General features: G+C 35.1%; 1 protein-coding gene, 1 long non-coding RNA gene and 10 other non-coding genes across 12 annotated transcripts in view; 1 reads left to right on the top strand and 11 right to left on the bottom strand.

Annotated features, from left to right (window-relative positions):
- LOC149650751 (carbonic anhydrase-related protein-like) overlaps nucleotides 1-24,588 on the top strand; it is a 41,130-nt gene extending 16,542 nt beyond the window's left edge. The window contains exons 5-8 of the mRNA XM_089847377.1: nucleotides 1,708-1,770; nucleotides 6,615-6,666; nucleotides 15,493-15,605; nucleotides 20,798-24,588. Of these exons, the coding sequence (XP_089703503.1) occupies nucleotides 1,708-1,770; nucleotides 6,615-6,666; nucleotides 15,493-15,605; nucleotides 20,798-20,935 (366 nt within the window). The 3' untranslated portion in view covers nucleotides 20,936-24,588. The remainder of the gene's footprint in view (nucleotides 1-1,707; nucleotides 1,771-6,614; nucleotides 6,667-15,492; nucleotides 15,606-20,797) is intronic.
- TRNAG-UCC (transfer RNA glycine (anticodon UCC)) lies at nucleotides 57-128 on the bottom strand. The gene has a single exon. It is a non-coding gene; the product is annotated as a tRNA-Gly (tRNA).
- TRNAG-UCC (transfer RNA glycine (anticodon UCC)) lies at nucleotides 205-276 on the bottom strand. Its single transcript has one exon. It is a non-coding gene; the product is annotated as a tRNA-Gly (tRNA).
- TRNAG-UCC (transfer RNA glycine (anticodon UCC)) lies at nucleotides 353-424 on the bottom strand. Its single transcript has one exon. It is a non-coding gene; the product is annotated as a tRNA-Gly (tRNA).
- On the bottom strand, nucleotides 501-572 carry TRNAG-UCC (transfer RNA glycine (anticodon UCC)). The gene has a single exon. It is a non-coding gene; the product is annotated as a tRNA-Gly (tRNA).
- On the bottom strand, nucleotides 649-720 carry TRNAG-UCC (transfer RNA glycine (anticodon UCC)). The gene has a single exon. It is a non-coding gene; the product is annotated as a tRNA-Gly (tRNA).
- On the bottom strand, nucleotides 797-868 carry TRNAG-UCC (transfer RNA glycine (anticodon UCC)). Its single transcript has one exon. It is a non-coding gene; the product is annotated as a tRNA-Gly (tRNA).
- TRNAG-UCC (transfer RNA glycine (anticodon UCC)) lies at nucleotides 945-1,016 on the bottom strand. Its single transcript has one exon. It is a non-coding gene; the product is annotated as a tRNA-Gly (tRNA).
- TRNAG-UCC (transfer RNA glycine (anticodon UCC)) lies at nucleotides 1,093-1,164 on the bottom strand. Its single transcript has one exon. It is a non-coding gene; the product is annotated as a tRNA-Gly (tRNA).
- Nucleotides 1,241-1,312, bottom strand: TRNAG-UCC (transfer RNA glycine (anticodon UCC)). Its single transcript has one exon. It is a non-coding gene; the product is annotated as a tRNA-Gly (tRNA).
- TRNAG-UCC (transfer RNA glycine (anticodon UCC)) lies at nucleotides 1,389-1,460 on the bottom strand. The gene has a single exon. It is a non-coding gene; the product is annotated as a tRNA-Gly (tRNA).
- LOC149650750 (uncharacterized) overlaps nucleotides 1,691-27,880 on the bottom strand; it is a 35,528-nt gene continuing 9,338 nt past the window's right edge. The window contains exons 3-5 of the long non-coding RNA XR_016370949.1: nucleotides 2,844-2,908; nucleotides 2,202-2,747; nucleotides 1,691-2,137 (exon numbers count right to left, since the gene is read on the bottom strand). This is a non-coding gene — a long non-coding RNA (uncharacterized LOC149650750). The remainder of the gene's footprint in view (nucleotides 2,138-2,201; nucleotides 2,748-2,843; nucleotides 2,909-27,880) is intronic.

The raw sequence follows: 27,880 nt of genomic DNA, 5'->3' as shown, positions 1-27,880 counted from the left end.
GAAACTCCAATGATTACATGTTGTTCTATTTGATCATAAGTTTTAAAAATATTAACTGCATTGGCCGGGAGTCGAACCCGGGTCAACTGCTTGGAAGGCAGCTATTCTCACCGCTATACCACCAATGCTTATTATTCCGTCTCACAGCGAAACTCCAATGATTACATGTTATTCTATTCAATCATAAATTTTAAAAATATCTCTTGCATTGGCCGGGAGTCGAACCCGGGTCAACTACTTGGAAGGCAGCTATTCTCACCGCTATACCACCAATGCTTATCATTCTAGCTCACAGCGAAACTCCAATGATTACATGTTGTTCTATTTGATCATAAGTTTTAAAAATATTAACTGCATTGGCCGGGAGTCGAACCCGGGTCAACTGCTTGGAAGGCAGCTATTCTCACCGCTATACCACCAATGCTTATTATTCCGTCTCACAGCGAAACTCCAATGATTACATGTTATTCTATTCAATCATAAATTTTAAAAATATCTCTTGCATTGGCCGGGAGTCGAACCCGGGTCAACTACTTGGAAGGCAGCTATTCTCACCGCTATACCACCAATGCTTATCATTCTAGCTCACAGCGAAACTCCAATGATTACATGTTGTTCTATTTGATCATAAGTTTTAAAAATATTAACTGCATTGGCCGGGAGTCGAACCCGGGTCAACTGCTTGGAAGGCAGCTATTCTCACCGCTATCCCACCAATGCTTATAATTCTGTCTCACAGCGAAACTCCAATGATTACATGTTGTTCTATTCAATCATAAATTTTAAAAATATCTCTTGCATTGGCCGGGAGTCGAACCCGGGTCAACTGCTTGGAAGGCAGCTATTCTCACCGCTATACCACCAATGCTTATCATTCTAGCTCACAGCGAAACTCCAATGATTACATGTTGTTCTATTTGATCATAAGTTTTAAAAATATTAACTGCATTGGCCGGGAGTCGAACCCGGGTCAACTGCTTGGAAGGCAGCTATTCTCACCGCTATACCACCAATGCTTATTATTCCGTCTCACAGCGAAACTCCAATGATTACATGTTGTTCTATTTGATCACAAGTTTTAAAAATATTAACTGCATTGGCCGGGAGTCGAACCCGGGTCAACTGCTTGGAAGGCAGCTATTCTCACCGCTATACCACCAATGCTTATCATTCTAGCTCACAGCGAAACTCCAATGATTACATGTTATTCTATTCAATCATAAATTTTAAAAATATCTCTTGCATTGGCCGGGAGTCGAACCCGGGTCAACTGCTTGGAAGGCAGCTATTCTCACCGCTATACCACCAATGCTTATCATTCTAGCTCACAGCGAAACTCCAATGATTACATGTTGTTCTATTTGATCACAAGTTTTAAAAATATTAACTGCATTGGCCGGGAGTCGAACCCGGGTCAACTGCTTGGAAGGCAGCTATTCTCACCGCTATACCACCAACGCTTACACAGAAGCAAAATTCAAAAAGTTTTGACGGGACTTGTAAATCAATCGTGCGGAAAATTCGGTATAAAAAACGGGGAAATTTATTTGAAACTCGTATCCAAAATCTCGCGTTCTAAAACGAGTTGAACCAGTTGAACAAAAATTTAAAAACATTTATTAATTAATTTATTATATTTTTAGGTGTGGTGTTTTTAATATTAAACAATTTACAGATTATAATTATAATTATATGTATATATTTCAGGTTGGAAAACAACATAACGGTTTGCAATCTGTAACGCAATCTCTATGGAGTGTGAAACACAAGGTAATTAAAAATATTTTCAGTGTTATTAAATTCAACATGCAAAAGCATGCCTCTTTTTGCTGCAAAAAAGAAGATTTTTATTGCGATATACTGTATATATATTGGCTTTATAGCGTTATTTAAAAATCGGTATGCAAATTTTTTGGGGCTTTTGTATCAGTTCTTGGTAATGTTACCATGGAGACATTTGTTGTACTATTAAGTTCGGCCGCGTCCGCCTTCGATATCGTACGAGTGTCCTGGTCAATTTTTTAGGTTTGACCCGCGTATCTTGACGCTGCTTTCATATCGAATATCAAACTGTGCATACATTCGCTGACCACTCCTTAAAATCGACTTTTATCTCGTTTTATCCCGAGTTGATTAACTGGAAAATATCAAAATCCCAACTAATGTGTTTGTTACGAATAATTTTAGTAAGCTAGCCATACTTAATTTCTGGGTTGAAACGTCTTAGTTAGTGGTCGCCATTTTCCAAGATGCTGGCGGATTCTTAGCGAGTATCTAATATGCTTAAGAGCATAAGATATGATCCATAAGTTTGTCACTGGTTACAAACTGGAGCTTGTAATGAAGTGACGTAGGATAAACCGACGCCTGGTGAGACGCAGTCAGGACCTTATAGCCTACTTTGATACTTCTTGTTAATCTATTTACCAGTTTATGACAATCACATGTACTATATTATTATAATTCGCGTTTTAAGTTTGTTTTGATGAAAGAGAGACGCTATATCGATTTATCTAATGTTTGGGGATAGATACTAAGTATTCTGGGATCGTAAAAGTAATGGTTCTTGAAGGACACTGCACAAACAAAATTGGTTGGTTACTTTTGATTGGGAGTGCTACAGTCAACATTTCACAAGACGTATTTATTCAAATATAAGACCATTTCCACATGCTACAGCCTACAGGGTGTTCCATCGAAGTATGTACAATGGGTTCCATAGGCAATTTTGACTCGAAAATGATCTACTAAATACATAGAACAATTTTGAACCATAAGTTTATAAGATATGTTCCATAAGTATGACACTTTCTACTATACTTCGTAATGCTATATAGACTTACAAAGAGCTAGTTCTATTACGACAAGCGAGAAACACTCGGATTTGAAGTCCATCTTCCTATTTAGTCTGCAAAAAATAAATAAATGAATATATATGTATTTTAGTGAAAATCAGTTATATCGCGCGCCACGCCCTGCTTGACCAACCAACGCTTGACCATAAGGCGACGAGAGCACGAAGCGCTCGTTTTAAATCTTGGCTACTTTCGTAATGTCAGCACTTGAATATTAAAAACCATATTGTGCGTAGCTAAAAAAAGAAACTTTAATTGCTCGCAACTATCAGGAAAAAACACTAAGCTTGCATTGGACTCGACTGGGAAATTAAGTACGTTATACTTTTTAGAACGGACTGTGATAATTTTTCAAGTGCGTTCCCTTATAGCTGTTAAACCGAAAAGTAGGATTTACAGGGTGGTATTGGTATAGTGCAGATTTTTGGCGGTGGGCGTGCGCATGGTGGTATTGCATGCATTATTCGTGAAAAATTGTAATAGGACCAAATAAAAATAATTGTTTTAGTTTTTATAATAGTAAAAAGGGGAATATTCCGAATTAAGGATTCTTTCAGCAAAATTCATTATTTTTATTTTTTGGTTCATGTTGTAACTATGAACGTAATTATTATTATTTTGAGGTTTTAAAGTGTAACGAACATATTTAGGAATCAATTGCCGTTTGCTAGCAATTTGCCGCCATGGAACAATATTAAATTATGGACATAGATGCATTTATTGAAATTTTACGATTACTTTCGTCCTTACAATAAGATAATTAGTAAATGCCAATGAAAAACTGCTTAAGACTGTATGTGTCTTGTGAACAATAACGAACATAAGTAAATTCGAACTCATAAAAACCCTTAACTTACATCGGGAATTTCACAGAAATTACTTAAAAATATCTATACATCTTTACCTTAAATTCTATAGAACTAATTCCAAATCACGTGTAGCCACGGAAAGGTATAGAAGTTTTCAAAACGTTAATACCAATAAAACCTATATAAACTGATAAAAATGAATGTTCTTAGTTTAATTCAAGATTAGAAACCATATAGAAAACATAGCAATCTTGTTTGAACAATCCGATAACACGTTGTCATAGTTGTTAAACAAAACACCATATAATTTTCCCCGTGGTCCGGTCTATAATTACTAAGACATACGTAGGTAATTTGCTTAATTACACGCGCCTTTCTTGTTAATTCCGTGTACACAAATTTGAATATACACGCTTGACCTGCAGCGGCCAGGTTTAAAATTTTATTACAGGCCAAGCTTTTTGACAAACGAAAGAGGGTATGTTTAACACGCCAATGGACAAAAGGGTATATATATATACCTTTTTAAAACACGAGTCCCATTTTTAAAAATAATAGCCTGAAATTATATAAATGACCCCTTCGTGTATGTATGTTCGGTCATCGGCTGGGCTATCGTTATACGCGGTCACTCTAGGTGTAGCTTGCCGCGGGCGGTCGCGGAGGTGAATCAGAGCGAGCCTGCATTGAAGGTAGCGTTCGTTGAAATCACGTATTTCGTTTAATTGCCAGGCGAGGAATGCGTTGCACTGGGTTCCCTTTTCTGAATCCTTAATGCATGTAACAAATGAGGTCCAGTAACAGTTCATATACGCAATTTTGTAATATCGTTTCGCGAATGATGTTAACGCATTTTTATTCCTTAAATTTAATTTTATTAAAATTTTATCATCGTATGGATATACCAGAAACTCTTAGCGGGATTAAAACACCCTTGCAACGCCCGGTATCTTAGATAGTCTTTTTAAAGATGTGAATTGGTAATTTACCTAATTACCGGCCGTAATTTTACCATCATCCTTGTACATTACCGAGGGTACATTATTAACAATTTTTCTAAAACATTTTGATAAATCTAAATGGTTTAAATCTCATACTTAACTATCATATTTAACCATTAGTAGTTTATAATTTGTAAAACGCGGGTAAATAAGGATACAAAATTTACATAACGACATAATTAGCAAATAAATAAAATCATTTTTGATCAAAATTTTTTTTCATACTTATATAACTATCATAATTAACCATTAATCACTAACTATTTTGGTTTAGTTAATAATTTGTGTAGTGTGGAAAGGATATTATGAACTTCTGCTAATTATAAACATAGCTAAACGCAGCTGCCAAATAAGGATACGAAAATTTACATACCAACATAAATAGTAAATAATAAGCATTTAATCAGAACATGTATATGTTAATTTACATATGTATATGTATTTATGTACGTATGTATGTGCGCGTAACGATTGTAGCTGAGTTTCTAGCATTATATAATGATATTGTGGCTTCGTCGTTGATGTCTATGGCTATTATATTATATAGAAAATACGCCCCGAAACTATTAAACGTATCTAATTCTTATATCCCATTTAATCCACTATGTTAGATTAATCCAACTAGTGTTATATAACAATATCAATTTTCTACCAGAGCATATACGGTGGCCCTAAAATTAATAATGAAACTACGCGACCATATAGCGTTCACTCTCGCAAATTAAATTTTGGGCGTGATATCTTTTCAACTCATTTTTTTACTAGTGATGCATTATACGTATGGGTGCATGGGATGACCGAGGCTTAGCTCTTCATTTTAATTTACATTTGTGTATGTGTGTGTGATTGTGGAGCCCAGCTATTATTTCTTTTTCTACATGTGTAGACCAAGTGTTTCTAAAATGTTTGGAGCTTTATTAAAAGATACGTGCAATACAGAATAGGGGAACGACGTGATAATAAGATTTAAAACTAACTGGGGTTTTGTTTTGTTCGCTTGTTTTTTTTGTGAAAAAGATTTGAAACAAAAGGGTTAAAACAATTGTATTTAAATTTGTTTTTATTTTGTTCATTTTCGCGCTTTTTAGGCGTATTTTTACTTCAATTTAATTGAAAATAATAATTGGAATAGAAGGTATTGTTGATTGTTGTTTAGGTTAAAAGTATTCGTCCCCAATTTCCAGTTATAGTGGTACAACAGTGTCAATTTTCTTAATTTGCTAAATGTTGACTGATTTATCAGAGATAGTCGGAAATGAAAAGAGTTATATCCATGCAATGCACGCACCTTCTATTCCAGCATTGTTTTCTCTATTGAATTAGTTCCTTTTTTAACGTAGATGGCGCCACGGTGTCTATAAGCGCTTAATTCGTTGTCGTTTTCTTAATTTACCCGCTGCTCGCGGAAAATTGAAGGAACTAGTTATCTTCATTTTGGGTAGATGGCGCCACGGTGTCTATAAACGCTTAATTCGTTGTCGATTTCTAAATTTACTCGCTGCTCGCGGAAAATTGAAGGAACTAGTTATCTTCATTTTGGGTAGATGGCGCCACGGTGTCTATAAACGCTTAATTCGTTGTCGACTTTCCGGAATTTTCATTATTTTCTCCATCCTTCAGCGAGACTAGCGAGCTTTGTTTTGAGTAGATGGCGCCACGGTGTCTATAAATCAGTAATTCGAGCGCGTTTTCTGGATTTCGGGGAGACTTCCAGTTTTTCAAAGTGGAGAATTAGGCTTAGCCGAGAATGTATGTTTTGTAATGAACTTTAATTATGTACTTAAAGCAAATACAGAGACGCGATGCTAAAATTATTAACTTGAACACACATAAGGTATTTTTAATATTATATTACTTAATAATTTAACCAAGGATTAGGGAAATTAGGATCATTTTCGCCAATACAAAATAAACATTTAATTCTAATTAATTTTTAAATTTTATTTTAGGATCAAACCAAAACGATCGCAGCCATATTTAACCCAGAAAGCCTTCTTCCTCGTAAGTAAATACCATTTAATTTTCGCCATTTAACGAAGTGCTAATACTTAGGTGTGTTTAGATTAAAGAAGTGGGGTTTTTTTTGTATTATTATTCTTTGTAACTCAAGCTAGGGTCATTATCTGGTATTTGCATCCGCGTTCGGTTCGGTTCGTTCTAAGTCGCAATCAACCCTTAATTAAGGGGTAGAGTTGATGTATTGCATTATTCATATATCGAGAAAGAAGTGTACGTGTTTGTGTGTGTGTAACTTCTAAGGGTTTCTAGGCTATAGAGTAATTGTTAAAGATTTTTAAAACAACACGAGAGAGAGATAGAAATATGGTTAAAGCGTTAATCGTGATTGCCGAGATTACTAACAACGATTACTAAATACCAACCAACTTTTATAAGTTTTTCTTTTTTCTTTTTAAAAACCGCTCCCTAATTTCCTTTTCTTATTGACTCTTTCGCAGTTTCGCTTCTACTTATTTTAGACATTGTAGTATATTTTGTCTTTTCGTGAAACTACGCGAATTGAACTAGTTGTAGGTTGTTGCTGTGTTTGAAATTATCTTATCTTTGATTGGAGAGAGGTGCATGCAAGATGGAGTAGAAATCTCCATACTTTAGCGAAGCCCCTGTCTACCCCCATTTACGCAACGGCAACGATGTCTTCCCAGCATCCTCAGCGGCTTTTTGGTCGGGTCGTATAGTACGAAAACCTCGACTATGTCTTTAAAATAGAAGCAAATTCTATTTTATATTTTGTTCTACTTGATATTTTTTGATTGTGTTGTTAAACTGTGGCTAAAAACAACTGACCCTCCTGTTTTACAATTTGGTTGGGTTTTTTGTTAGTGCGGGCGGCGTCGACTGCTAAATTACACCCGATGAATGATGGGATACATTCTATATCTGATTACGCAATGTAGTACCAGTCTTATAAACGTTACCGTTCCCCGCGAAAATTGTGGACCCGCAAAAGTAATACACGATTTCAAAACCGCTTTTAACCCACCTTTTAACATACTACGATAAAAATGGAAGAGGGCTATTAGACGTAATAGCCCTATTCTTTTTAAAGGGATAGTTACAACTGACATCGGAATAAAAGAAACTCCCTGTAACCCCCAGTCGATTCTAATTGAATCTCTCGCTTTGGAGTGTTATAACTCTGGTTCTATGAAAGATGCGCGAAAATGCTTTGGGTATGTGGTAGCCCTACTTCTTCTCTTTCCAGTGATACCTAATACTTGGCGTTATAATAATCAGGGCTGGAGTAAATAAGTAATCAAGCAAATTATCAATTTTAGATATAATTAATTAACTTCATCTGACACTTTCACTTTGAAATATTATAACAGTGGTTTTGTATAAGGTATACTTGGAATTCCGTTTGCTTATGTCAAAGCCCTACGGTACTAAATAATGGGGTTTTTTACTTGATATTCGTTCGAAGAAGATTTCAAAGACTTCGTGAAACTTTCACTTTACAGACATGCTAGAAACACAGTGTATATACAAAGAAATGATGGTTTGGAAATAATCTTAGCAAATCTAAGGCGTGCTTCGTGAGAGCGTGAAATGACACGAGTTTCTCTTATATAAATCTCTAAATGCTAGCTGGGCCCGTGCAAAATGGCGGGAAAAAAAGGTATCATTATCCGCGCCTATTTTCGAGCCCAGGATCTCCGGGGTCAAAACGAAATTCGTGTCTATTCGAGAACCGTCATCTTTTTTTTCTTTTTGGGATTGATACGCGCAACAAGTTTACATGATCTCCTTTAGAAAAATACATCTTTCTCCCCTTCACAAATTTATACAAGACACGTTCCTCTTTAAATATCGCCTCGTGTTTTATATAGCCTACTTTCTTGGCTATAATACCGAATCAGTTCGCATCTAAAAGCCCGCTTTTTCTTCCTCACGCGCGACCCATCACGTGACATTACTCAATCAATTGTAAAAGCGCGAGGAATTTCAAAATTAAAAAACAAAGGCTTAACGGAATTTATTGATAAATCACGTGATCTTTATTAAGTACATTTTCAAATTTTAAGCGCTCGTCACAACGGTTTTATTACTATTAATTACTTATTATTAATAATAAGAATAGATACAGAATACTGTGGAAATATCTTTTATGGATGATGCACGCTTGTCAATGAAGTGCGAACTCATTCATAAATACGTAATTAACATAAATAGCCACGAATCTTGATTTCTAATAGAGATAATGCGCCGCCAGCAGAAGTATTTCGCAACCACAATCCCGCGTTAAATGATGAATCGTTCTTTTGATGAAGACCACTTTAGACTTCACACGTTTTAACCCGAGCATTTTCATGTCTGAGACACTTAAAATCATTATAGTTTTAGCATGGACTTTGTATTTTAAAGAGGACTAGCAACGACGAACACGTTAGGGGAAAACAATTTCATTTACTAACCCCCCCCCCTCCGCTACGCACGCGCCTAGGGAGACCGTGCATACAGAGAGCTTAGGGGAAAACAATTTTATTTACACCCCCCCCCCCTTCGACGCCATGCACGTGCCTAGGTTCGCTGAGCATCCTCACAAAGAGATTGAACAGTTTCTCCAGTCCAGTCCCATTAGGGTTTAAGAGCCATGGTTTTTAGGTATACAAGCATTTAGATGGGGTTATTATTATTTCGGTATAAGGAAATGATGACCACGTTGGCGTATTTTTAAAATAGTAATAAACCTTTGGTGTATGTGTGTGTTTTAAGACGGGTTTCTTCACCTCTTTTTTTTTTACCGGATTTTTAGTCAAATTGGACCCTGACTCTCTGCTAGTCTCGGGTCAAACACGAATTGAACAGAGAAAGACACGCATTTTAAGATTATTTTACATTCTCGCGAACATGCACCCATTTCAAATGCCACGTAAATACAAAAGATGATGAATTTCTTACTTTAAAACGGCTTATTACAGTTGTTTAATTAGTAATATTGGTTAATTACGAGGTAATCATTATTTTGGCAAAGTTTTATTATGTCAGGATAATTATATTTATTTCCTTAAGTAATTTTTATGTCGTATTAACCGTGGAAAATATGACTTGCGTGGTTTTTGCTTTCAAAAATTAATGTATCTCTATGTTTCCCCACGATTATGTTCAATAATCGGTAATTATCAGTTTGAAGAAGTTTTGGGTTATAGGCGATATTCGTGAAAATCGCCTGAAACTAAAAACGTGCACCTCATTCGTTTAAATTCGTTTGCAGGAATAAATAAATACGGCTTATTGGAATCATTGCGACCCCATATCTCCCATCTTAATTTCTATGCTGGGTCTGTGGGTTTGTGAACTTACTCTCCGTCACCCTCTCATAATTCTGACGCCTTTCTAACTGTGATTTCATTTGTTAGTAACATCGCGAGTTCCTAGGCGCAGCGAAATAGACTATTCGTGAGGTAAAATTCGTCATAAATAATGATTAGTCTAGCTCATCCCACAAAACCGCCTAGATACGTTGATAAAATTTGTACTCAAAGATTCCCATTAGCTGTATGCATTCCTGGTCTTAATGATGATCGTCTCAAATGATAATTTTTGTTTAAATTTTATTTAGTCACACTTGGTTCTTTTAGCCATGCATGCGCGTGTTCAAATAAATGATATTTTTCTCTCTCTCTTTCTCTCTCATGATGGGATTGACCTTTGACCCCAATGTATCTCCCGCGGCTTGATATGTATATATATAGGTATAATTGAGGAAGGGTATATACATAGTTTTCACCTGAGGGGGTTTTAACCGTTCCCCCGCCAGTGTTGCCAGGAGACCAGTTCAGTTCAGTTTCATTCAGTTGCTGGTCAAACACAAGACTATTTTACCTCGCAAGTTTTAATATTAAATTCAGGTGGCAGCACCAGTACGTTGATAAACTTTGTTTAAAACAAATATAATTAATTTCTGTTTAATATAATTATTTATTGGAAATGAATCGAGGAACATTTTGCAGGTATTAAATTAAATATATGTTATCTTTTTTTCATCTAACATTTATTTTTACTGACACATGACAACTTGCCTGAAACGATTGGACATAAGCTACCTTTTCACAGTAACTTTTGTTTTAATCTCAAAATTGACTTCCGTATTCATGTTCAAAAGTAGCTCTCACATCAAAAACAATTTTATTTAAAATTAAATGGTGTGCAAAATTTAGTTTTTATCGTTTATGTGACATATTTCTATGTTTTAACCGGGATATTTCCATGTAATCGTAAAATTATTGACGCCGCATATTACAGCTGTTTGATGTTTGACGTAAATGGAAATCCGATGAACAGTCAAGTCACGATATATTTCAGTTGAAAAGTATATGTAGATTTTTTTTGATAACTTAACTGGAATAGGATACTGAATTTTTACCCTTTAATAATGCTTCAAATTGAACTTTATTTAACGCGATGATGTTCATTTATAAAAATAACTATAATTTTTGACAATTGTCACTCGTGCTACCTCTGTTTTTATTGAAAAAGTCAACTTTTGAAACATTGAATAATTATATAAAATTAGCGGAAGGGGTTTTTGGTATAAAAGTTTTATTCATGATTTTGATGTTAATTTATCAATAATAATAGATTAAAAAAATGGTTGTCATACCATTTCGTTATCCCTTCAACTCGAGCTAATTACAACGGCTGTACTAAATTGATTACTCATATTAATCTTTAAATCGGTGTACAGTGACTTTGGTAGTAGTGATTGGCCCCTCGTCGTCAACTTAAACTTATCGAAATTAAAATGCCCCTTCTTACGGTCATTTTCTTAAACTTGTAGGGTTCGTATTATAAACGTACACGTTGATGATATGAATCACTGTCATATTACGCGACATTTGACATACTTGTCGGTGGGTGAAACAGACTTGCATCCCCCCACCCCGGGTTTTAACCTATCCAATTGGAGACAGCGTTACGTGGGCGTATACTCGCATTTATTCTTGTTAAACACCTTTCCTATATTATAAAAACTTCCGTATTCATGTTGTATAATAGGTATGCCTTCCCTAATATGACGTCATTCATGGCTAAAGACCGCCCACTTCCGGTCTGTGTGTGTCGCCTCTGAACCTGCATGCATGGCTCATTTACGCGTCTCTCCGACGTTCCCGCTTTTGTTTGTCGTCTCTGATAAGTCAAAGTTAATCCATATTTGACACAAAAATGATTCTTTTTCTTGTAAAACTTGCTGAACAGATAAACAAAATTAACCAGCATTAACTAGTAGAAAATCTTGTTGCGTAAAGGATTGTGGTTCGAGTTAACCTAACTTGCGTGAGCTTTAAATTTTTAATCTTGCAGTTAAATTTATAATTATATTAGTGCATTGTTTCTGTTGGGGGGGGGGGGCAATGACCTTTTGAACTCTGACATTTACATACGGTTTTTGGCGCGAATGTCAGTCAGATAAAAATCAACAAAGTATGCTATACGAAGGAGAAATTCCTTAATTCCCAGCATCGGGGTCAAATATGAATTTTAAACGACAAACTCGTTCGTTTTATTTTATTAATTTTTAGTAGCCATGCATTTCGTATCGTTTAGCATTTTAGAACGATTAAGGGAGAGAGATAGACCGGGGTGCTTTGGTAATGAGTCTCTCGATCCTTCTCATGGTTTCGCTATCTCACGCCCTGCCCTATCATACAAGTATACCCAAGCCGCCCCATTCAAGTTTATTATTGAGAAAAACGGGACGATCATTCAAGATACAAAGTTTAAGACACTTGTTATAAATCTAGCCATTATCTTCGTCTTAATATACGGGTTTCATTAAAGGCGACGAATTTGACCTCGAGTTAATGGCCGAACCAGTTAATTCATCCCAATAGTTGACATATTCTATACCTAAAATCTAGTTTATCTTAATGAATTAAAAAGAAATGATACTTTTTAATTATTATTACGTATAATTTTATTGAGTATTTTAACTGTGGTTTTTATTTTTCTAAATGATATTGCTTATTTGAAAAATATTTAATATTAATGAGAGTGAAGTATTTAAATTTAAATTACTCTAAACATTGGTATATAAACACTATATAATAAATTATATTTTAAAGGACTTATACTCTTAATTTGTTCCGGACCACGCGTTTGTATATAGATAACAGGTTTATAACAGGAGAGATATGTTTTGATTAATGCTTTTAATTAAGGACCTCCTTATATTCAAATTAGTTTATATATTAACGCGTAATAACTGGGCACAATTTATTGTTATTATTATACGAATAACGAGGTTTCACTCGTGCCGCACCTTTATTTGTTTAATTGCACAATTGAGACTTCAGCGGTATAATTGCGAATGCGTAATTGGTTTGGTTTGGTTATATCTGTTGATATTTGGAAAAGTGTATGCATTTCAAAGGGGTAATTAGGTAAATGGAATGGAATTTCTAGTCAGCGGAGGAACTGATTGGTCTCTTTGGATCAAAATTGATTTCCCATATAAGCAACTCATTGCTATTCGGTTCTTCTACCACACTTTGTGCAATTTAAAAGGGTGATACAAATTACTTTTGTGTCAAATGTAGTACATTGTTTTGAAAGCTATGGATCGACGGTCCAAAAACGCATTAGGGGGCAAGCATTTTCTTGCGTATATACAATACATCATGATGTTTGGACGCGGTAATAACAGGGCAAAGCTACAAGAAGGGAATCATTTCGGGGGCCCTTAAGCTTTATTCTTCATTAACGAATACATTGGTTGGTGAAACCGGCAGCTAGCGTCTGCTGCTGCTACGTAAGGAGCTAGTCACGTCGCACGCATTAAAGTTTATTCCATTAAGAGCTGACTTTCCAAAAAAACACGATATGTTAACGCGAGTAAACGGTTTTTACATGTGTTTCAAGATGTCCCCTAAAACCTCTAGAATTTCCTAAGGCTTACCTTCCTTGTACCATAGAGGATATTCGATAGAGGAATTGTTGTTGTATTCAGTTCTCGTTGAATCTTTTAGAGATATTTCCAGCGGTACTCTGTTTCTTGGTAGACACGTGGTACTGATTACCTTTGTCTTAATAACACTCTAGGCCACCATAGAGGACGACATTTTTCATGCAATAATGATATGTCTTGTACAGAACTTATAAGGTAATCACCCAATGGGAAATTAATAGTAAAAATTTGGAGAGATATTTCCAAAGGCTATAGTCTCTACTCCCCTACTGTGTATTCTCTACGGTTGTACCGAGCTAGCGATCCCCTTTTGCCATCCCCAAATTTAATTTGATTGTCGTGGGACGTAACTCGGGTTCGAATCTGGGCGTGTCACCATGAGTCGAGCTCAAAAAAATACCACCGTTTTTGTTTTACTTCGGGCTTTTATTTTCATATGTTGCTATATATCGCATAGCCTTTTTTTTTTATTCCGTCGTTGTATCATAAATTTCAGGGAGTTTTAATATGCCAGTAGCGTTTAGTAGTTAATGCCGAAAGAGAGTAGCCTAACAACTTACCTATACCGTCGGTTGTGTTTAGTATAACCAAACAGCTAGCCTACCTGAATTCTGTGTATATGCTAAACCTAGATATCAGGTACTCGACTAATGGTCTAAAAATGTCCGTCTTGTATCTTTAATTCAGCAAAATTATTCGCGTTTATGTTTATTTGTAAAGTTATGTCATATGTGCTGATTGATAATAACCATTTGTATATACATATCTAGAAACATACACCTGTCTTTTGTTGTATTTTTTAGTGATGACCGATTATTTAACCGAATTAAAACGATATCGCTCGATTATCAACCGATTTTAAAAGATATCGCTCGATTATCAACCGATTTTAAAAGATATCGCTCAATTATCGACCGATTTTAAAAGATATCGCTCGATTATCAACCGATTTTAAAAGATATCGCTCGATTATCAACCGATTTTAAAAGATATCGCTCGATTATCGACCGATCTTAAAAGATATCGTTCAATTATCAACCGATTTTAAAAGATATCGCTCGATTATCAACCGATTTTAAAAGATATCGCTCGATTATCAACCGATTTTAAAAGATATCGCTCGATTATCGACCGATCTTAAAAGATATCGTTCAATTATCAACCGATTTTAAAAGATATCGCTCGATTATCAACCGATTTTAAAAGATATCGTTCGATTATCAACCGATCCTAAATGACATCGTTCGATTATCAACCGATTTTAAAAGATATCATCCGATTATGAAACGATTTTTTACCAATTATTAACCGATATATCGGTAAAATAACCTCGAATCGATTCCAAGCTATATCCGATGTATCGGTTAAAGTGCGCCTTACCAATATCATAATATAGATTTGTGCTCATCACTATAGTATTTTCAATTATAAAATTATTATATTTTATGGTTCAGCGACACCTTGTTCTCTCTTTATACGATATACTGAATTTCAAATATCCATGATGGTGGTGGTATCACCGGTAGGTAGCGTATGTCTTGAGAGATAAATTTGATATTGGCCGTATATCTTTTGCATAAACCCTGCACCTAGAGGTGGATTCGCATTTTTATTTTTGCAAAGGAAAAATTATGGTTTTATGCAAAACCACCGAAAATTCGCGTCTAACATAATTTATCAACATGCCATCCATGCCCCAAAAAACCGCGCAATTCCATTAAAGGCGCCAAATGTTTTACAGCGCCCATAGACTGCATGCGCCTGAAGCAGTTGAAACTACCGCGTGGCATTCTGGGAATGTGGAAAAACTCCCATGTTTTTTTAAGTTATACTAATTAATCTAATGTCTGATATTATTTAGTAATTAATATTATTATTAATTTTTTTTAAATTTACTTTAGATCCTTCATTGAGAGATTTTTGGACTTATAAGGGATCTCTGACTTGGTCACCTTTTTCGGAGAATGTTGATTGGATTATCATGCGATATCCATTAACATTATCAGGATTACAAGTAAGACATGATTTTTATTTTGGTTTAGAGGTTTATTTACATAACGAAAACAGAAGACAGGGCTTAAGGTATTGCAGTTAGTTACTAAGAAAACTACTTATCATAAAGATATAGACTCTTTTCACCAATACGCCTGTACCACGTCAGTTGTAAAATTTTTAAACGACATCAGGCATGCACTGAGATAAAAAATAACCTTTATAGATCCAGTTTCCAAATTTTTTAAGCTCTTCACGGCTTGGCGATTTTTGCTAAATCGCTTGTTGCGCGGATGAAGATAGTAGACCGTCTCTCAATTATAAATTTTTTTATGTCGGGCTTCCGTTGACAATGTATTCGACACGAAATACAAGATGTAAAACTCAATTTTTTTTATTATTCTACAGATGGTTATCGAACATTCATTTCCCTTTAGTTTTTCTCTTAATCACCACATCAATTTCCCCCCAGTTTTTTGGTCACACATAAGATTATCTTCTTCGTTGTTGAACTTCTTAGTACGATTGTCCTCTGTTGGAAGTTCTCAAATGCATGGTCAGATATGTTCTGTTCTACGATGTCCTTATTGGATTTTATCAATTTATGGTGGTAGATAGATTCCGAATTGAGATTTGATTATTTCAGAGTTGATTTGCCTTTGCATTTTATCGTTTCTCTTATTGTGTGCAAATTTGCGCGAGAAGCGGCGAGGCATTACACGCTGCACCGCGCGTCACCATTCACCAAAAGTGTCGCGCAGCCATTCTTGGACTACCATTTTATTTTACATAGTTGCAATCTCATTGGTGGAGCGATGGATTTTTAAAGATATTAACAACTTTTCTCTGGCTATTGTGTTTTACATAAAAATGTGCATTTGGAACAATGTATAATATAACTCGTCTAGAAACCATTGCTTAAGGAAGTTTTATGATTTTTTTTTTTTTGAATCTTTAATTTAGTCGTAGTTCGTTCGTTGTATTTGAATATTCTCGGAAGTTATATGGGTTCTTTATTTTATTGAAAGCTGGTTCTAAGAGAGAAGGGGGAACTTCGTATAACTTATTCACAAGCTGTATACGCGCTAATGTAAAATAATATAAAACTGTATGGCGAAAACACACCTTTGTTTATTACTGAAAGTGCCTTAACAGGTATAACGATAAGCGACAATAAATAAAGACAGTAGCTGCGTGGAAAACATTCATGGAACTAGAAGTATCGCTTTAGAAATATTAAAATATGTAAGGGGAAACTTATATAGAAGCTTTTAAAAATCGACAGAGAGCGCTAACTGCACAGGCGTGGGAAGTGAATACGTCGCTCTCCCATAGTATTAAAGTTAGGTATATACGCCGGTAGAGGCGCTTTAGTAAGTCAACTAGACATGTAGGCAATTTTTAGTAACGATGTACGCCCTCGCACTTGGACTAATGTAACACGGGAGTTGTAATTAAATAGGCCCTTCTCAAAGGGGGACAGAACATTTGATTGGGTATGTGGACGACTCTACCAAAACGCCACTGAACATGCTGGGAGGACATCGTCGCCATTCTGTAGATGGGGATCATGGGGTACAGACTGCAACGTTTTAGGTATGGAGGTTCCTGCATTCTCTCTTCCAAGCCATAATACCCCGGTTTTAGGTTGGATGCAAGCTTTAGGCTGCGACCTAGTGATAGTAACAAGAACTACTACTAAGAACTATACACGTGACTAAGATAGTAAAATATCTCCACCGAGAGGTGGCTGCACTTAATGATGTCCAACCCTTGAAAAGCATGCTGGGAATTTTAAACAGCCATTCAGGGATCACCTCCAACTATGCCCATACACTCATAATAAAAAACTTCCTACGTCCAAGCTTTAATATTGCATTATTCGATATTTATCTCTATCTTCGGCTTTTGATGCATTGATGCATCGGGATCGTAGTGGTTGTTTGGAAGAGACATCCATATAGTTCGTTTCTCCAAAGCCATATGGAATGAGGTAGGGGGAAGGCAAATCTTGTTAATCCGTTGTTTCCGTGTTAGCCGTCGTGCAACGTACAATATCTGTGTATGCATATATCTGTATATATGCCAAGCATTTCCTTCTAATTTATCGACAAGTTTTTCGGAACAAAACTATGGATTTGAACAAGACTTCCCTCGCTTAATACCCACCACCCGCCCACCCGGTCTGGTCCTTGGCTCGCCTGCATGCACCTCGACACGAAAGTTATGTTTGTCTTATGCTTTTTTCCCATATAAGCATTAGCGAGCTGTACCTTAACTTTTTCCAAGTTGCTCTTTTATATTTTATTATGATTTCGAAAATTTGTTCAACATCGTCCCGTATTTGATCATTGACTCGAATATTCGTCGTCTTATTTAATTAGCTTTTCTGATTACGTCAATTCAGTTTAATTATATTCGAAAGGAAAATAAATAATAACGTGCGCCATATACTTGTTTAAATTAATCTAACCTTGTAACGGGGAATTTTATTTTTATTAAGTTGTTAAATATTTAATTTCAAAATGGTTTTTTGAAATTTAATTTATGAGAAGGTAAGATTCTGCCAAGTCCCCATGGGTATTCTTATTGTGTTACTGCACATGCGCACGCTTTTACAATTAATAGTGTAATGCCTTGTGGTGATTAGTGAACATAAACAGGCTCATGCCTACGCGCAATTCTTATTAACACGTGTTACATCTTTTTTTGAAGAAGTTACACTGTTTCTTAATTCCCACGTGGTAGGCCTAGACAAGAGTTACCGTAACGTTGACTGAACGGTGTAAAGTAATTCGCTGCATGTCGAAGTAAGAGAAATGAGTGGGGGTCAGAGCTTAATTGCGCAAAAGGGGACACAGGCATTACGCGTTTAGCCGTTGGTCTGGGGTATATAATACTCACGGGGTCTGTTAGCCCTCGGCGACCAGGTGATAGAACTACGCGCACCGGATGATTGAAGACAATGTCTTGCAAACCAAGGTTAATCGCATCGATCATTTTTAGGTGCCACCGACCGTGGTCCGTCACTCGAATATCGAGACCTTTTCTTTCGGTTGAGGCTTTTGTAACGATCGACGCCTTATCTCCTTCGGTTTTTTTAGCGACTTGATTAGTTTAATTACGCTTTTAACGGAAATAGTCCGTCTTGCATTTTTACATGCCTTGCTGATGAGGAATCACTTAATTGTCATTTATTTTTAACGATAATTTTACTTTTACTCTATACCAAGAAACCAACCATGTTTTAGCTTCCAGTTTTGATAGACAATTCCAGTAATTACCTAATTCTCTTCTGGAATTAATGAATTAATCTATTGGTTTATGCAATTAGGTATACGTTGTTTTTCAGCACGGCGAGTTTGCATGAGGTCAATATATAATATTCTGGATTATTAGAATCGTTTAATTTAATATAAGATTTGCCAGGCAAAAGGCATGATGTAAATATTTAGTTCTTACAGCCAGAAGCTGTTTATACCTAAAGTTGACACGGTTTAATCCAGTTTATGTTAAATAAGTACAAGGAAAAGTACTTGAAAAACTATTGTTCATAAAATTATTTGGGCGGGGTGTTTCTTTTTAAAAATAGATTAACTTGATCGTACCTATAGCAATGTCGGTCATTTATTGTATGCAAATTAGGTGGACAATATATAGGACGGTCACTTGGCCGCGCGAGTATATCCAGCAGTTCATTGTCGAGGTTCTCGTCCCTAGTATTATATAAAAAACGTGCGTAATTAACCGCTTGTTTGCTTCGAGTTTAATTAAACAAGTCGTAATTGGTATATACATACACTCGAGGCAACAATTAAATTATAAATGGAATTATATTTTTAATTTTGAAACCACGTAAATGTATCGAGGTTTTCTGTAGGTTTTAAAACCTTTCGTATTGAAGTATAAGAGATATTTCCAAGTTTTTAAAACACGAGATGAATTATGCACAAGTGGTTTTAATTTTTCAATTTAAAATTAGGCTTAGCGTCTGCACGGTTTAGGGTGAATTTCCGAAACCACAAATTGAATTAATTAAGGTAGAATTAATTTGTGAATAGACCCAATGTCCCGTCTTTACGGTATAGACTCAAGGTCTATTGCATCCCAACAAATTTGCAAAGTACTCAAGGTCTATTGCATCCCAACAAATTTGCAAAGTATTTACGCAACTTAGACCAAAGTCTGATGGTTAATTACTTGCTTTTTGCACTGATATAATCATTTATCGTGGAATGTTCATTACTTGTTTTTTAACTTATCCCGAAGCTTCATCCCTAACAATTAAAAAACACCTTTTTCGATAAACTTATCCTTGTATGTAAGAATAATGTCGAATATAAAAAAAAATATGCCCCGGGCATTAATTAGCCCGTACTGCAAATTAAGATTTGTTTGACAGGATGTTCGTAATTTCGAAGACATAGTCTTGAAACATTTATTAGTTTTGTCCATGTAGAAAATTAGATTGTGCTTAATTTCTTTTCTTGTAATCACCTCCTCCTACTCTCGAAACTTCATTTTCTTAATTTCCTGCACCGCATGAAACAGCGACGGTACCACCTCCTTTCCTTGAATGGGGCTGACCAGTTACATGAATATTTATTTCATATACCTCGAGCAATACGAGTTAATTGAGAAAATATTACTAGGTATAGGACGTTGAAAATTACAACTTGGTGAAAAAAAAATTAAATAATTTGATAGTTATATAGTTAAACGTGTTCCCAAATGAATGGCAGGACTGAAGTTCACTTAGTTCTATGAGCGATTTTGAGTCGAAAATGTTTTTTGACATTTTGACCCCTTAATTAAATTAGCATTGTTTTTAAGATTCTTGCTTGAATTTAAGGGTTCATACGTAAAACTCATTAATTGTGGCAAATTGTTATTGTTATTTTTGTAAAATTGGTTTTAGAAAATTGTTATTTTAGTAAAAATGGGTTTTGGAAAATTGTTATTTTAGTAAAATGGGTTTTGGAAAATTGTTATTTTAGTAAAATGGGTTCTGGAAAATTGTTATTTTAGTAAAATTGGTTCTGGAAAATTGTTATTTTAGTAAAATTGGTTCTGGAAAATTGTTATTTTAGTGAAACTAATTGGGGTAAATTGTTATTTTTAGTGAAACTAATTGGTATTTTTTTAGTGAAATTAATTTGGGTAAATTGTTATTTTATTAAAATTAAATACGGTAAATTTTGAATTTTTGTATAGCTTGAAGAATTTCGTTGTTTGATGACCTACAAGAAGGGAGAATTGCAACCACCTTGTGGCAACGATGGCCTTCTAGTCGATAACTTCCGGCCAGTTCAGCCTCTACATGGCCGAATCGTTTACTCGTCGTTCGAGTAATGTCCGATAAAAATCTGCTAATCATCGTTTAGCGAAATTTTCCCCCAAAAACTTAATCTCAGAACCTCGACGTCACGTTTCTCGCCTATTCACAAAAACCGCCTCATGCAAACAATTATATCTATTATTTTCTTATAATTACGGGAAGTTCTTGGGAGTTCTTCCTTGCTTCATTAAAGATAACTCGCAGAAATGATAAGAATTTTATTTTGAGTTTTCGTCGTTATCGCCTTCGGGTGTGAATGAGTTTTGGGAAATCAAATTTTCGAAATTTTGAGGTTTATGATTTTTTTTATCATTTTGTTCGGTGGTTATGGTAATATCAATGCCTGAAGGCAGCATGTCTTGATGCGTTTCAACAACTTATAGTTGGTATTTAACAGTATAAACAACATTATTTTACCACAACCATGTTATGACGAATAAACACGTGGCTTGTCATGTTGATGGTAAGTCATTAGAATTAGTCCTCAATTGTGGACATTGAGTAAGAGATGACACGTCCGCTACCGTAAGTATGTCACCAGTTGTAAGTTTGGTGAAAAGTGAAAAACTTATCTGAAATGTCTGGGAAAATAATAAATATGTTCAAAAACTCAGGGAAAATCAATCATTTAAATATCTTGAAAAAATTAGGGAAAATTATTATTGAGGTTTAATTAAGGAAGATTAGAATTTCAATTAGTGTCCATGTGCCAATTGTATGGGTATTTTTTTACTCTCCTCTAATTACCGTATATCACTATTAAATTCTAAAAATGTCTTCAGGTGTCATTGGAACCCCTTCATCATTCTTGTAAAGCGGTATTTAACATAAAACCTTGAACGTTACCGTCCGTCCTTATTACACCTTTATATGAAGTGATAATAATAAGTCAGAAGCATATTGTACAACTTGAAAATATTAACAATTTTTTTGACGTGAAAATAGTTTTTAGTTTAAAGTTGGCACGCAACTTTATCACGAAACTGAATTGCTATTTGTTACAGGTAAAATTTTGATGGGGTAAAAGTGGCCTTATATTGTTTTGAGGTATGCTTTTAAAACCTAGGGTAACTCACCTAATCTTCATTAATTTTTACAGTATTTATTTTTAATCTGACTTAAATAACCCAACATTGCCAAACTAAACTAAACTTAAGCTCCAACCTAACCTTGCCTCGCCTAAGGTAACCTAATCCTTACCTCATCTAATGTAACCTAAGCTCTGATCTAACCTAGGGTAACCGGAACTCTAACCTTACCTCACCTACATGGTAATCGAAGCTCTAACCTTACGTAACCTAAACTCTAATCAAACCTAGGGTAACCTAAGCTCTAATTTAACCTAGGGTAACCTAAGCTCTAATTTAACCTAGGGTAACCTAAGCTGTAATCTAACCTAGGGTGACCTAAGCTGTAATCTAGCCTAGGGTAACCTAAGCTGTAATCTAGCCTAGGGTAACCTAAGCTCTAATCTAGCCTAGGGTAACCTAAGCTGTAAGCTAACCTAGGGGAACCTAAGCTCTAATCTAACATAGGGTAATCTAAGCTGTAATCTAGCCTTGGGGAACCTAAGCTCTAATCTAATCTAGGGCAACCTAACCTAATCTAACCTTGCCCAACCTAAGGTAACCTAGCCTAATCTAGCCTTAAACTTATGATGGCGCATTGCATATCTACTTTAAAAAATATATTTCTCGGGGCGAGACGACGTTGGCTGGAATGATAGTTTTGAGAAAAAGGGTTTTGTATAATAATGTTAGTTAATGAAAGCGAGGAAACCTTCATTAAAATTAAGGAATATAATTTAAAATAATTCAAACGCGCGTCGATCTTTGCTTTAAACATCTGTAAAAATTGTTTAAGAAATTATATAGAGATGACGATTAAATTAACCCCGCTTCGAAACGATTAGGAACACCAAAACCAGATGTTCTCTTATTTTTTTTTGTCATGTCTTTGGTTGAATCTTTACAAAAGGTGCCATGAAAACACGTCATTTTCAAAGTATTTCTTATGTCCGCCGGCGTCAAGTTGATCTTAGAGCGAACGAGAGAGAGAAGGGTATACGCTTGAATATTTAATAATAATAATAATAGTTAGTGACACGTTAATCTTTGCCACGCGAGGAATTTTTTAGCAGTAAATTATATGAACGATCATCGTACGTCTTCAAAACTTATTTTCAAAGCTAATAACAGGATACCTTTTTATAATTTATTTCATTTTCGAATTCATTTATAAATTTTGCATTTTGTCTAGAGGGTTTTATATAAAGGTCGTCACGATATCAAATTTGGTATCAAATATAGTTTAATTGTTATTATTATTCTAATAAGACAGTATAGATTAATCCGTCTGTCTGTCTGTCTGATAGTAACACTAATTCAATTTGTTCTTTAGCAAACCTAAAAACCTCTTAGTTACTTTTCTCTCTAAATCTTTTAAGAATGCCACGAAAAACATGTGGGTATCTTTTAAAACCAATGAAACCTTTTTCAAATTGAAATTAAATTAAAACCAATTGTCTTTAATTAACTTAATCTGCTTACAATACCTATAAAGCTTAAGGCAATAGTAAAAACAAAGATTTAACTTACCATGCAGTACATGCTGACTATGCTACGGTAATTATACACATTTTAATTAGGAATTAACTAAACACCCTGCACACGTTTTAATTACGAAGTAACTAAACATCCTACACACACTTTAATTACGAAATAACTAAACATCCCGCACACATTCAAATCACAAAGTAACTAAACATCTTGCACACGTTTAGTTTAAAATAAACGTTAAATAAAGTATTTAAATGTATAGTAAATACACGCGCACATCAATTTTACAATCTGACGTATATTACAGATGTCAGCGCTTGTCATCGTCAAAACCTTCCGTATACATTTTCGCATTTGATAATAAAATAAATCAGTATCGAAGTTATTTATTCCTCTATTTACCCTCCTCCTGTATTCATTTCCCCCTTGGTTAGTTAAGGTTACATTCGTGTTAATATACTTCTGTTTTGAACGGGGGGGGGGGTTAAATGCGTATCCACTCTATCGCAAAAAATGACGGGGTATTAAGTTGTTATTCGTGTCCAACGTCATATCGGATGAAGATCTTCGTATATCTGTCGAAAAAATTAAATCTTGAATATCAAATTTGTACCTGGCTTATTCGATCGTATTACATTTCCAAATCACGTAATAAAAATTAAATAAATAATAAAGTGCAATAAATAATGAAATAAAATGACGGGAACATGTGACTCGTAACAATTTTATATCTCTTTAGGTAACGGACAGGTGAAAAAACCGAGGCGTTTCGCGACAACTTAAAACCGTTCAATTTGAAGGAATTGAGACGTACATGGTGTAATATTACAACCGCTTTCATCTTAAGTGGTCGTCGATTAATTTTTCACGCTTGTTAGGTTATAGATCTTCGATCACTTGACTTGTCAAAGATCGGCACCGGAAAATACCAATTGCGGAAGATTCCAAATCACCGTCATTACCAGGTATTTTCGTGTACCGCGAGAAGGCTTATTAAATCCCCCCACCACCCTAGACCCTTTAGCTTCATCCCCCCCCCCCCCCGTGTACCGCCTCAAAATTAATGACTACATGTAAGGTCGAACCTCCACCGGAATTTAAGGTCACTGTGTAACCCTCCATGTGAGTTGATGATATCACACCAATATATATAGTTATTTACCAATATTTTATGTCAATTTTAGTATGAGGTTTTTTCCACGAAGTGAAGTAAATAATGTGATTGGTAGACCTTTTAAGAAAGTCCATGGTTTATTAAATTGACTGGAAAGCTAGTTTATCTTTATAGAAGTAAAATCTTACTTGTTTTTTTGGCGCTTAACTAACCTGGAAATAGTTAACTTTCTAACCATACAGCTTTCTGTATATTTGTGAGATTAATTATAGATGGTAAACGTACAGTGTGGTCATAGGCCTACATACATTGATTTGAAATAAATAACAAGAGGTAAAAACTATATCATTTCTAAATGAAAATCACCGCAATTTACCACACCTTGAAGACAGCAACACGCATTAGGGTCACCATTTGGTAATATTTGGACAACTAAAAGTCTCACGGTCAAATGTGGCCTCCCTTTTTGGTAGTATATATCAACACGCGATGTCGAATTACGCGTTTCCCTCTTGGCATAAACGTGTAAAAAAATCAGTGTTGGAAGTAGTACGGAATTATATAATGTTATGTCAAAGTCAGCATCACTTTTGCCCATGGCCGCTTTCTTAGGCGTTGTATAAATTGTCGTTCAGCCCCTTACAGCCTGTTACACGTGTACTTGGGAGATGATTATATTTCTTTTTTACGAAAGCTTCTTCGATACCCACATTAAATCGCAGATGGTGAATTTGAAATTGCGCTTTGCCCAAACCAAATTCACTTTTTTCAGCCCCTCTATTTTAATTTCCTGCCCGTTTTTTCTCTCTTTTGCCTTCTCTAGTAAAGGGAGAGTTTCACGTAATAATAAGTGTGTGTTCCTAGCTTCAAATGCATATGTAGGACAAGGGTTAACGAACATGGTGATTACGGTGGTAGAGTTAGACCACGTTCAATCTTAGGAATGTGCGTGGGCTTTAACACGTTGATTCCATAATATCCACAAGTTAGAAAAGGGATAACGTGACAAACAAAGTACAAAGTGTGCATTCAAAATTTTGTTTTCGTGAGACGTGTCCTTTAAGCTTTCGTCGCTTGATTTCTTCTCTGGTCCTTAATTGAGAGTCGTCGTCGTTCATTTTGATTTCTTTCATTTATTTTAAGGAGAAAGACGAACATCTGCCGTCAATTTCAGAGTCGAAATCAAAGCCCGTTGGTCATGTAACCTTTTAATTCCTTTCATTAGCATTTTTTTTAAGTGAGGAAAGGGTGAATAGTATACAGAATAAAAAAAAAGTGTCCGACATCATGAACTGAAAGCGTAAAAAAGCTAACTATTACAATGTTTATGTGTAATAACTTATTTTACACTCAGAAACAAAGTTACGTTCGATACTTTATTATATGAACCCCAAATGTATCTTATTTATACCATAAGTTTATAAGATACGTTACATAAGTCTTACACTACCTATACTTCGTAATGCTAGCTCGAGAACGGCGCCAGAGTTGACTACACTCGGTTTTGCAGTCCATCTTCTTATTTATTCTTCTGTACTAAGCCTTTGATAGCTCCTCACCGGCGTCGCTTTACCTCGAATCTATGACCTATACCTCATTCGTTTCATGACAAGCTCTCAAACTTATGGAACATATCGTATGAACTTATGTTTATACCGTTGAGTGTTAGAAAACAGCTGTCCAATTTGATGAAGAAAAATCATCTCCAGGAAACATTATCGCATCAATACGTTCTAAAAAATCTCACTTTTGAAAGTGAATACCTGTGTCTAACATATCGTTTCTTTTTATTAGAGGAATGTCTCTTTTTTTGCAACAATGCCATCTTTGATGGAAAATGTCATAGACTCTATCCTCTGTAGAAACATTATGCTGTAGAGGTTCCCCTTCCATGTGGTGTAGCTTGTAAGTGCACGAGGGAAGGTTTGACAGTAGCAAATGTGGATGCTACTGCGGTATAATTCGTTGATGGAAAGTTACCTATACTTATGCGTAAGAGTTCTTTTCCCAATGGTTCCCGAGCAGTCATATCCGCGAATATCTCTCTAAGGAAACATTATGATACATCAAATCGGAGCCTGAGTATATTTATAGATAAATTGAAATTTCACAGAAATATCCCCAGTGAAATAGATAATATAGTGTCGACTCTGCTGTTTGCAGTTATCTGTTGGTTATTCCTAAGCCTAAAATGCATTTTTCCAGGCTTGTAAATACATTATCTGTAGAATTATCCCAAGTGAAATAGATAATTTAATTAATATCGTCTGCTGTTTGCAGTTATCTGTGAATAATTCCTAAGCCTAAAATGCCATTTTCCCAGGCCTGTAAATACGTTGTTTCAGTGTACTGTCTGAGTGACTTGCCATGACTAAAACTGCGGTGACGCAACATTAACTTCAATAACACGACGGTGCAAGGGTTTGAAAATTCAATAAAACAAAGAGTACACTACAGTGTGACTTAGAATTTCATAAAAATAGCTCATATCTACGTGACTTTAACTCAGATTGCAATTAAAGTAAACGCAATAAATCTGTCACTATTGCAAAAGAAAAATAAAACACAGACATCACGTAAACAAACGTGACGTCGGTGCTCGCTTTAGGTTGAAATAAGTAAACAAAAACTATTGTCATAATTGGCTATATACGACTTTACCAAAGACATATAAAATAATGTATTGTTTTTGGTCAGTATATAAAAATGAAATCCGTGTACTGAATTAATAATTTAACAACTTGTTCTTCTTAATAACATCCTGAAAATAATGTTCTTTTTTTTCTTTAAATTAATGATAAGTTTGTTAAGTTTTAAAGTCCATTTACATTTAGAATTCTACAGTTGTCATAAGCATGTTGAACATTTTATCAAAAACTTTTGATCTTCACGTCATCGGTCTGTCAACTTTCAAATCAGTGGAATAGAACAAATTCTATTTAAATGAAAGTTAAAAATAGAATTTGAAAATCAAGGAATCTCCAACGGAAAGCACGTACAATACAGATAGAAAGGCTTAATGATAAGACTTATAATTTTCTTATAAATTAACTAATCTGGCAAACCTCATGCATGCAGTGATTATATTAAATATTCACAATAAATAGCATTTTGTTTCATTGTCTTATATCAAGTTTAATTGTTATAGAGATTAAAATAATTTACGGTCTATTGGATTTCGGCGAGACTAGTAATTGTTTGTTTATAACGAAATTGTTGTTCAAACGCGTGTTCAGACAAAAGTTTTGTTTTTGTGTATTTTTTATCTATTTTTAAATAATATAACA

The sequence above is a fragment of the Phalangium opilio genome, unplaced genomic scaffold, assembly GCF_054372755.1.
Source record: "Phalangium opilio isolate 3A_F unplaced genomic scaffold, DU_Popi_V2 ptg000082l_1, whole genome shotgun sequence".
Taxonomy (NCBI): domain Eukaryota; kingdom Metazoa; phylum Arthropoda; class Arachnida; order Opiliones; family Phalangiidae; genus Phalangium; species Phalangium opilio.
Note: the sequence above shows the minus strand (reverse complement) of the source record. Positions and strands in the feature narration are given on the sequence as shown.